Source organism: Cucurbita pepo, chromosome LG02 (assembly GCF_002806865.2).
Source record: "Cucurbita pepo subsp. pepo cultivar mu-cu-16 chromosome LG02, ASM280686v2, whole genome shotgun sequence".
Lineage (NCBI taxonomy): Eukaryota > Viridiplantae > Streptophyta > Magnoliopsida > Cucurbitales > Cucurbitaceae > Cucurbita > Cucurbita pepo.
The window spans coordinates 8,015,727-8,027,022 of record NC_036639.1 but is presented as its reverse complement, the minus strand read 5'-3'; the positions used below and the strand labels follow the sequence as shown (position 1 = coordinate 8,027,022).

The following is an 11,296-nucleotide window of genomic DNA, read 5'->3' as shown; positions in this document are numbered from 1 at the left end:
TAGTGACTGTCGCAACATTATGTTAACATAATGATCATTTTTCTGTCTCATAACGTACGCGTTCGAAACATTGTAAAAATGAGATATTCTTCGATGCAAGAACAAAATGATGCATGAGGTCGCAACATTTTCATTCATTATCATGTAAAACAACCCCTTTCACTTTTCCTTCATATCATATCATTTTACAACATAGTCTTTAAGGCATGTATCGAGGTTGAATATCGTATCTTTCATATCATACATGGTTTTATGTCATATCATGCACATAACATATCTTTCAACATATCATATCATATCATGCATGTGTCATATCATATCATATCATGCATGTGTCATATCATAAAACATGTCACAACATGTATTATATTGCCAAACGTGTAACACCATAACATATATCGTATCATCAGTACATCACATCATAACACGTGTCATAACATTAATATAACATATCATTGTCATATCATATCACAAACATTTCATAGTCATATCATTTCATAACCACATCATAGTCATATCATTTCGTAAACATATCACAGTCTTATCATTTCACATATATCAAGCATATGACATGTTTAGAACCACGGGGCACATGTCATCATACAACATCAATTTCTAACCATACCAATAACCACACCACTTACTTAATTGACCTTGTTCTTCCTATATTTAACTATTTGAGTTCGTTGAGATATCAAATTAAATTATGAAATGAGATTGAGTGAAAGACATTAAGTGAATTTCAGTCTATTTTTCTTTTTCTTTTTCTATTTCCGTATAATTTATATTTAAAATTTATTAATTAACATGAAATTAAATGTATTAATAAAATTAATGAGACAATTAGTTTAGGATATCTAAATAAGTTATAAATCTAAACAAAAGACAGTAAGATTATAAATTTATAAATCTATTAGGGAAAAACTTAAATAAAATATTAAAATTCTAATTTAAAAAAATAGACTAAATTAAAAAAAATCATTTAAATATAAAATAAAAATTGAGAATAAAATAAAAGAAATGCAGAAAACCCATCGATTGACTCGAAAAGCTCGCTCCGAGTTTCCTTGAAAGGGAGAGAAATGGATAATACGAAGATGGCGAAAAGGTTTCAGGGGAAGGTCGCCATTGTTACTGCTTCCACTCAAGGTATTGGCTTCCGAATCGCCCATCGTCTCGCCTTGGAAGGTGCCTCTGTCGTCATTTCTTCCCGCAGACAGGTTCATCATTGATATTCCCTAATTCTTTTTTGAAGCCTAAATTTGAGCATCGTAATTTGATTCTACTGTTTTCCGTTGCGATTCTATTCACACATCTGAAATTAATGACTTACAATCGTTGGTTTGCATTGATCAAGTCGGATCAAGATCGATTCTCGAACTCATTCATTTCATTAGTTTTTTTTTTTTTTTTTATGATGACTTGTTTCATTGTAATCTTGATTTTTAGCTCAGATCTTATCCTTTTTTGTCAAACAATTAATCTGGACTCTTTAGGCCGCATTCAATATGGGGGGCAACGCCTAGGGGCTCATAATTATAGAACACTTTATTTTAGTTCAAAATTATAAGTATAGAGACCCATTATTATTGGTTTGCTCATAATTGTAGGAAATAAGTGTTAATAACTATTTTACTTTTTATTTTCTGTTTTTGAATTATAATTTTAAAAAATTGGTTTTGATTTTGAAATTTGGCTTTACAATTCAAATGTGTTTTTAAGGGAGGTGAAAAAGAAGAAAACAAGAATAATTTTCACGCACAGAGTACAAAAAAACAAAACAAAGTGGTTATCAAATCAAGTCTAAAGATTCAAAATAGGACTTAAAAGGTTTTTTTAGCTGCCAAATTTGAGATGATTCAATACTATTGTATATACTTACTCAGACTAACGAGGATAATGTAAACAAAAGTATTGACTTCAACATAAATAAATAAAAAGTTCATGATCAATCTTAAGGTTCAAACAACAAACAATGCGTAGAGGAGCCTAAATGAAATTTATTACCTGTGTGACTCTATTACCTCTACTAACTAGAATGAATTTACTTTTCACGTTTCATTTGCATTTCATAAACTCTTCTTAAATCAAACGGTCTTCTAGAGAAACGTCGATGAGGCAGTTGAAAAACTCAAAGCTGAAGGACTTGAAGTGTTGGGGATTGTTTGTCATGTATCAAATGCACAGCAAAGGAAGAATCTGGTGGAAAAGACTATCCAGGTAAGATTAATTCAATGCTTGCTTTCTAAGTTCTCCTGAATCTAGTGAAACCTGAAAGTGGTTATAATAGATGATTATTTTACATTATGTTCAAAATCATTATGTTATTGAAAGATTCAAGCTTAAAGTGCGTATGTTTTTGTCTCTGAAGGTAAACATACTCCATACTCATCAACTGAAAAACGTAGCCAGGTTTTCTCTATCTTTTATTATATTTTTGTGGATAACTAAGGAAGAACTCACATCATGCTCAGAGCCCGATGATATACTTCTGCTACAGTATATCCAACTCGCTGCTTTCATCTAATGTGCTGATATAGATGGTGTGTCATATATGTTATAGTGCATGCTGACAAAGATTGCATTTATAACAATTACCCATATGAGATCCCACATCGGTTGGGGAGGAGAACGAAACATTCTTTATAAGGGTGTGGAAACCTCTCTCTAGCACGTTTTAAAAACCTTGAGGGGAGAAAAATTCAAAAGAGGTCAATATCTGCTAGCAGTGGGCTCGGGTTGTTGCAAAATGGTACTAGAGTTAGACATCGGGTGATGTGCTAGCGAGGAGGCTGAGCCCCAAAGAGGGGTGGACACAAGGTGGTGTGCCAGCAAGGACGCTGGACCCCCAAGGGGGGTGGATTGGGATGTCCCACATCGATTGGAGAAGGGAACGAGTGCCAGTGAGGACGTTGGGCCCTGAAGGGGGGTGAATTGTGAGATCTCAAATCGGTTGAGGAGGAGAACGAAACATTCTTTATAAGGGTGTGGAAACCTCTCTCTAGCAGACACGTTTTAAAAACCTTGAGGGGAGAAAAATTCAAAGAGGACAATATCTGCTAACAGTGGGCTCAGGTTGTTACAAAATGGTACTAGAGCCAGACACCGGGCGATGTGCCAGCGAGGAGGTTGAGCCCCAAAGGGGGGTGGACACGAGGTGGTGTGCCAGCAAGGACGCTGGACCCCCAAGGGGGGTGGATTGGGGGGTCCCACATCGATTGGAGAAGGGAACGAGTGCCAGTGAGGACGTTGGGCCCTGAAGGGGGGTGAATTGTGAGATCTCAAATCGGTTGAGGAGGAGAACGAAACATTCTTTATAAGGGTGTGGAAACCTCTCTCTAGCAGACACGTTTTAAAAACCTTGAGGGGAGAAGAACCCAACGAAGATAATATCTGCTAGCGATGGGCTTAGGTCATTACAACCAACTCTGAATTGTACATATTCTTTCTGTTTTATCTTTTTCCATTGCATATTTCAGTAATTAGTTTGAGGTTAATTAAATTTCGTTGGTTTGCTTACAGAAATATGGAAAAATAGACGTAGTTGTATCGAATGCTGCTGTCAATCCATCAGTCGATTCAATTTTGCGAACTCAAGAAGCTGTTCTTGACAAGCTGTGGGACATAAATGTTAAAGCTTCAGTCCTCCTTCTGCAGGTACTATTCTGAGGCACAGTTTTTCCAAATACTGTCATGATTCAGGGCTTTTTGGAATTAAAGAATATTTTGATTTGAGATGGTATTCGATTTTGATTGTCTTTTGAACCACTACTTCATTAACTTCTCCCTTTAATTTGAACCCTACGGTAAAAATCCAAGCCCACCGTTGGTAGATATTGTCCTCTCTCGGCTTTTCCTTCCGGGCTTCTCCTCAAGGTTTTAAAACGCATCTGCTTGGGAGAGGTTTCAACACCCTTATAAAGAATATTTCGTTCTCCTCCCCAACCGATGTTGGATCTCACACTACTTGTGCATATCTCAATAATTTCATACATTTCTGCTACAGGATGTAGCTCCTCACTTGCAGAAAGGCTCTTCAGTTGTTCTAATTTCCTCCATTGAAGGGTTCCAGCCTTCTGCCTTATTGGCCATGTATGGGGTGACAAAAACAGCTCTTCTAGGACTGACAAAGGTTAAACAATGGCTTAACTTTTGAATAATTTATTTATTTTTATGCTTGTATTCTTCTTGATTGAGATTTCCTTCAGGCTCTTGCAGCAGAGATGGCCCCCGACACTCGTGTAAACTGTGTCGCACCCGGTTTCGTGCCAACACACTTTGCTGAATTCCTTGTGTCTAATGAGGCCATTGTGAGTAACTGTTTCAATGTATTGGCTTATTTAGATTTTGCAATTCTCAAAATTTGTTACTTACTACAATTGGATTTGATTTGAACCAAATGCAGAAGAAGGAGGTTGAGTCAAAGACATTGCTCAATCGGCTCGGTACGACGGAGGACATGGCTGCTGCCACCGCCTTCCTGGCATCGGATGATGCTTCGTACATTACAGGTGAAACTCTGGTGGTGGCCGGGGGGATGCCTTCCAGACTCTAGCTCCTTTTCCTTTCTATATCCTCTGGTTAGTAAATCTGGTAATGGAGATTGAGTTGGTTGGTTTTTGTTGTCAACTAGGAATTCAGAAATAAATATCAATAAGCTCTTATGCCTTTATCCCTTTACTGGTCATTCAGAAATACATTTTGAAGATACATATACATATATACATATATATGTATATATATATCTCCAAGAAAGAAGATAGTGCAGTTCTTGTGTGCAATATTTATAAAGTAAAGTGCTTTTTATGCATCCATATTTTAATGGCTTCATTTATTTTTCATTTATTTTTCTATATATTTTAGTTCCAAATAAATATTAGGTTGAATCTCAACCCATACGTGAGATCCTATATTGGTTGGAGAGGAGAACGAGAAGGGTAAAATTGGAAGTATGCATCGATTAGAGAGGAGAACAAAACATTGTTGATAAAGGTGTGGAAATTTCTTTTAAAAAATCAGGGAAATTCGATAGAAAAAATCTAGAAAGAACAATGGTGGGCTTGGACTATTACACCCTTTTAATTAATTTTTGAATTTTTTTTTTTAAGATTATAAATTTTAGATAATTAGTTTTACAATATCATATCCATAATTTAACTTAATAGAAGGTAATGCCACACTTTTTAAATAATTTTAGTCTTTTCTTTAATGTAATTTTGCTTTTTAAATTTTCAAATTAAATATATGAGTGAAAATTTTAAAATGGTATTTTCAATATTTTTACTTTGGATCATAAAATTCAAACATAATTTTTTTAAAAGAAAATTATTAAATATATATGCATTAATTTTATTTTATTGAATTAATTTTAAAACCTAACCCAATTCAAATTATGCCCATGTACTCCTTTCATTAATATTAGATAATATAATCAATAAATGTATTATTTTATTACATGAAATTTAGTATTAGTATCCTTTTCATTGTTTATATCATACGAAACCTTTAAATATAATATTGAAGTCAACATGAACATAACTCAACTAAAATAGAATATGAATCGTCAATTAGGGTTCCATTTTATACTTCCTTATTATTCACTTAAAATATATATATATATATATATATATATATATATATATATATATATATATATATATAAAGTGGGCAACTATAAAAAATTAAATTAATAAAAATAAATAAAGAAATAAAAAATATATATATATCTCACACTCAAAAGAAATCTACACTTAAGTTGGACATGAATGAAATATTTAAGGAGATTAGGGTTGAATTTGTATGAAGCCCAAATGTTTGAAAATGAAGGCATCCATTAATGATTACAACCAAGCAAATTCTATAAATATAAAGCATTTTTTATATCTTTATTCAATTTGTAAATATTTAATATGCCACCTACAATAATCCATTTTTATGCTCTTTCTTTCTGATATTTATCGTATAATTAAATATGGAAATGATAGATAAAACTTCATTCTGATCGATAATATATATTAACTCATTGACCTTGTGGAGATTACTACGATCAATATTATAAAAATATTATTATGATTCTCTTTGTATTATGCTTTCTTTTTGTCTTATATATTTTTGTTAAATATGATAATCACTACCCAATTGAGTATAATACAACTAATTAAAACATTATATCGTTGATCAAAAGGTTACTGTTAAGGATATTTAGTAATAAATTATAGTTTACCATATATATTATATTTGATATTTTATTATAAGGAGATATTTCCCTTATTTGCCATGGGCATCTTTCCATTTATTGTTATTTTCATTTATTACTATTTCCATATCCTTGTAATTTATTTGATTATAAATAAGATAACTTTCACATCATTTAGATGTGGTGGATTAATCAAACATTCACAGTTACCAGTTCAAATTCATATTTCTTAAATAGGGTTGAACTTATCTTTCATGTTTAATATAATTATGTCATTGATTTCAATCCCTTCTTACACATACTTCATCTTTTTTTAAACAAAAATACGAGGATATGAAGATTTTAACGTGGCAAGTTATATGGTATTATTATAATACCTTATCAAGTGGAACCTTGTTTAAGATACTTGTTACGTTTTGAGACTTTGAATCTCGATCCATGACTAAAAATACAAGACGAAAGTAAATAAAATAAAATATAAAAATATAGTAAAATTTAAATCAAATTATAATAAATAAAGCTACCGTTAAAAACAAATCGAAATCTAATTACAAACCAATACTGTTTTGAGTTTATTACAAAATGGGTAATGGATTTGGGATACATTACAAACAAAAGTATAAAAGACCCAAAATACAAAGATGGACTGACACTCCGATATGACTCCTTTTGTGATCACGTAGCTCTGGAATGCTTCCATACTTGACGGGTAGCCTATGAATACCTAAAAAATGGTGAAAGAGGTGAGTATAAAAATACTCAGTAAACAATGTACTTGGACGCTCTCATTGCATGCTTATTCTAGTAAGCTACCACTCGTTTTTTCTCTGGGCTCTAGGAATTTGGATCTAATTCTATACCTATTTAAGTTTCTGGGAAGACCTCAAAGTTTCAAGCGTTTCTCATACATGTCATAGACTCTACCGGGGTCTAGAAGTCGTTCATCAGGCTTTAGCACTGCGAATCTTTTGAACGGCAGATCTCATCTTAGGGTGAACCAACTTATTTGTTCTCATACTTAGTAAGCTTGCATGACCACAATAGTGAACGACTGGTATGTTGGGTTGAGGTACTACCTCATCAAATTTGTTAAGACAATATGATATCTATTGTTTGCAATCCTTCCATAGGGCTATAATGTAAGGCACGCGACTTTGGCTGACTTGAAAGTGTAAAAAGTCGGAATTTTTTTTTGTGAAATAAAGACAAAGAGAATTTAAAACATAATATATAACATATTTACATTTTTTCAAAATAGAGTTTATACATAAGTAGTTATAACACTAAATAAGAAACAAACACAAAATATTTAAAACAAAAGGGGTTGAGGACGACGATTGAGGCTTGCCTATGGCACCAGCTCTAAAGTCCGCTCCCGACCTTGACCAACTTCTTATTTACCTGAAAAACATGGAAAAGATGGAGTGAGTACAAAGACTCAATAAATAGTCTACTTGTAGGCTCTTAATTGTGTCTATGATATGCTAGAGTACCACACTCTTTGTTGACTTGTTCTGGTTCTTGTAGCAAGTACTTAGACCCCTTTAATTCTGTTCTTGACTTGGAAGTTCTTATCATGATTTATTCGAGGTCTCAACCTTGATTCTAATCTAAGGGCCTTAGTATTATGGTTCTAGGTTCTTGTCTTTAGAACTTGAATCTTGATCCATGTCTAGTCCTTGATCGTTGTCTCATGCTTGGTTACTTTCTATGTTCTTGTTTTGTTCTTGTTACATTCTCCAAGACACTCCCCCTAAGATTTATGGTACTAGTCATGAATCTAACAACCTGTGTCCAAGACTTCATACATTCCAAGCGACACAGTTTGAACCTACGTCTATGACTTCATGCATTTTAAGCAACGTAGTATGAACCCACATCCAGGGCTTCATGAATTCCCTGTGATACAGTTTGAAAACCTATGCCCAAGGCTTCGTACGTGTCAAACGGCATAGTTGAATACCTATGTTCGAGGTTTCTTACGTTCCAAGCAGTGTAGTCTAAAAACCTACATCCAAGACTTCTTACGTTCCAAGCAATGTAGCCTGATCTTGCATCCAAGGCTTCATGTGTTCCCTACGATAAAGTCTGAATACCTATGCTCAAGGTTTCATACATTCCAAGAGGCATAGTCTGAATACTTACGCTCAAGACTTCATACGTTCCAAACAGCATAGTCTGAAAATCTACATCAAGACTTCTTATGTTTCAAACGATGTAGTATGAGTCATAAACACGTTGTACCGTGGGAGGTCTTAGGAGTTTCATGGGTATGAGTTTGAGAACCTTGGTCCCTTATTCTTGAGTGGTACCTAGCATTCTGCTTACCTAGGGTAGTTGTAGAGCATGTAGTACTTTCCTCCGTTCTCAATCTTAAACATTTTATAATTTCTAAGGTTCATAATTTCTGGAAGTATAAGTCATATCATGCATTCTTAAGCTCTACCTATTGTAGTGACATGCATGAGCCATTCAAAATGTCATGAAGTCATAATGAGTTCTCTAGACAATTTCAAGGAGAGTTTGAGTCTTGGTAAGAGTTACTTGAGGTATATCCTTTAAGCCTTTCTTAGACCCTAACTTGGTTTAGGTTCTAAACTTGTTCTGATCAACTTGAAGTTTGACCATATTTTTATTTCCTTAGGAACCGGCCTTATAAAAAGCAGTAAAACATTTGGAGGGTGTTTAGATCTTGAAATACCTTAAAAGGTTTTAGGGACATTTTGATTATTTTGTTCCATAATTCTTAGTTTAACCTCTAAACTTATCCTAAATAGCTTTCAAATTTTATCATGTCATCGATTAACATAAAATAAGGCCTATTACAATTTTTCATTGCTTGAAGGTCATTTAGAGCATGAATCGAAGTTAGGTTACGTTAGGGGCATTATGCTCATTTTACACACTTAATCTTGTCCTATGACCACCAAATTCTATATATATTCTTAACATATCATAATATGTTCTGTATTAAAATTTCATGGGCAACAAACTTTATTTAGTAGGTTATTTTGAAGTTACTTAAATTTCGAGCAAATCGATCAGTTTAAGGCCTTAACTCTCGGTTTTTTATATTTTCTTTAATATTCCCTTAATTCATATATGACTTAGGGTATATATTGAAATCCAAGTTATTCCTACAAATATTTCTTAAGAAAAGTCTAAGATGGCTACTTACCTCGTCGTCGATGTTCGAGACCTTCGTTCTCAAGCTTCCGGTATCTGAATTACTTCAAATCTTCTTTGACAGAGTCCTTAGGGTGTCTAGTTTGTAGAACCATAAATATAATAACTCACAATTTTAACCCCACATTTCTTAAAGCTGAGAAGTGGGGGGTTGGCCTCCACCATAAAAGGGAGATCTCTCACTTCATTTTAGCATCACACTTGAACTGTTTGAAGCCAGTCGAAAAATACACTTTCTAACGATTCAAGACCGACATTTTGGCTGATCCGACTTGGGTTTAATATACTTGGACCCTTTCCTCCTAGTTTCAATTCTTCGAAAGCATTTAAGATTAATACGACTATCTTTTAGCTATTTAAAATTATTGAAGTCAAGTTTAAAGTATTGTGCATAATTAGGCTTAACTCGTTTAAACCATCAGAAGTGAGATTAAATTATTTTATGTAAAATTAGGCTTAGCTAGTTAAATTATTAGAAGTAGGTTTAAATACGATTAAATTATTTTACTGCAAAATTAGGCTTAGCTGGTTAAACTATTAGGAGTAGTTTAAATAAGATTAAATTATTTTATGCAAAATTAAGTTAGATAGTTAAATTATTAGAAGTAGGTTTAAATTATTTTATGCAAAACTAGGTGAACCAATTCCCAACGGAGAATTTTAGTTTATGATTTTTGGACTCCTTAGGCAAAACTAAAATTCAGAGAGCATCTTTAAGCGAACGTCAAGGGGGTCGTAGTAGCTTCGGCCTAGGTCAACTAAGTAAGTGGTCTTACTATCATTTTGGTTAGAACTTGATGTTGTGTGTTGACACGTGTTACGTGGTATTGCACATGTCATATATTTGATATGTATGAATTTTTTACGAAATGATATTATTATTATATGATATGGGAATGATGTATAAATATATATATATATATATATATATATATATATATATATATATATATATATATATATATATANCATGCTCAGGATATGTTATGTGACTGTTATGATATGATATGATATGTGGATGATGAGAATTGTTATGCTTAGAAGCATGAAAATGTTATGATATCACATATGCGTGTAATATGAACTCTAAGATATGATTGACATGCAAAACGACGAACTAGCATGAAATACAACTCCAGCACACGAGTGAAAGATATGATAAATGATATGATAAACGAAATGAGAAATGATATGACAAAATCATATGATATGAAGGAAGATGTTAGTGGGGTTGTATTAAAATGATAACAAAAATGGAAAAATGTTGGGACCTCATGCATTAGGGATACTCCTATTCTTTTAGTATGTGTGGCCCTTAATCTCAAATTAATTAATTAGTTGATGTTTTGATGATATCAAACCTACACTTAATTATTAACGATGGTCAATATTTTGAATTTTTCACAGTGTAAGGTTGGGAATAACGATTTCAACTCTTTTTTCAATCACTCAAATCAGAGTTAAAACAAAGAAGTTTCAGTCGAAACAAGATATCATATATGATATTTAGTACTAAATTATAGTTTACCATATATATCATATATAATATTTTATTATAGCTAAATATCTATTTATCATATGTATCTTTCCATTTATTTTTATTTTGATTTATTACTTTTTCCGTATCCTTCTAATTTGTTTGATTATAAATAGATAACTTTCACACTATTTAGGTGTGGTGGATTAAGCAAACATTCTCATGGTATGCATTTTCGGTTTGACAACTTCAATCCTTTCTTTTCAATGGCCTCTGAATCCCCTACTCATGTTCTTCTCCACCACCCCTACTGCCTTTGACGCTGCAAGGGCAGTCTACATGGCTGCCGCAAGTGGAGCCGATTGATTACTCTTCGGCTCCACCCTTTTAACCTCCAAATCGCCCTTTGCCATACTTTGTACATACAACCTCACATT

At 33.1% G+C, this 11,296-nt stretch overlaps 1 protein-coding gene across 1 annotated transcript; it reads left to right on the top strand.

Annotated features, from left to right (window-relative positions):
* The first annotated feature begins 1,020 nt into the window (after positions 1–1,020).
* On the top strand, positions 1,021–4,810 carry LOC111789401 (tropinone reductase-like 3). The gene is made up of 6 exons (XM_023670166.1): positions 1,021–1,220; positions 2,104–2,220; positions 3,523–3,657; positions 4,007–4,132; positions 4,209–4,310; positions 4,406–4,810. Exons 1-6 carry the CDS (start codon positions 1,083–1,085, stop codon positions 4,553–4,555), a joined length of 768 nt encoding a protein of 255 aa, XP_023525934.1. The 5' UTR covers positions 1,021–1,082; the 3' UTR covers positions 4,556–4,810.
* The last annotated feature ends 6,486 nt before the right edge of the window (positions 4,811–11,296 follow it).

Bases quoted from the DNA above. Each gene is read 5' to 3' on its own strand.
- LOC111789401 (XM_023670166.1), top strand. From the start codon at position 1,083: ATGGATAATACGAAGATGGCGAAAAGGTTTCAGGGGAAGGTCGCCATT. The intron at 3,658-4,006 runs GTACTATTCTGA...TTTCTGCTACAG, and splicing joins CTTCAGTCCTCCTTCTGCAG to GATGTAGCTCCTCACTTGCA. The intron at 4,133-4,208 runs GTTAAACAATGG...GATTTCCTTCAG, and splicing joins CTCTTCTAGGACTGACAAAG to GCTCTTGCAGCAGAGATGGC.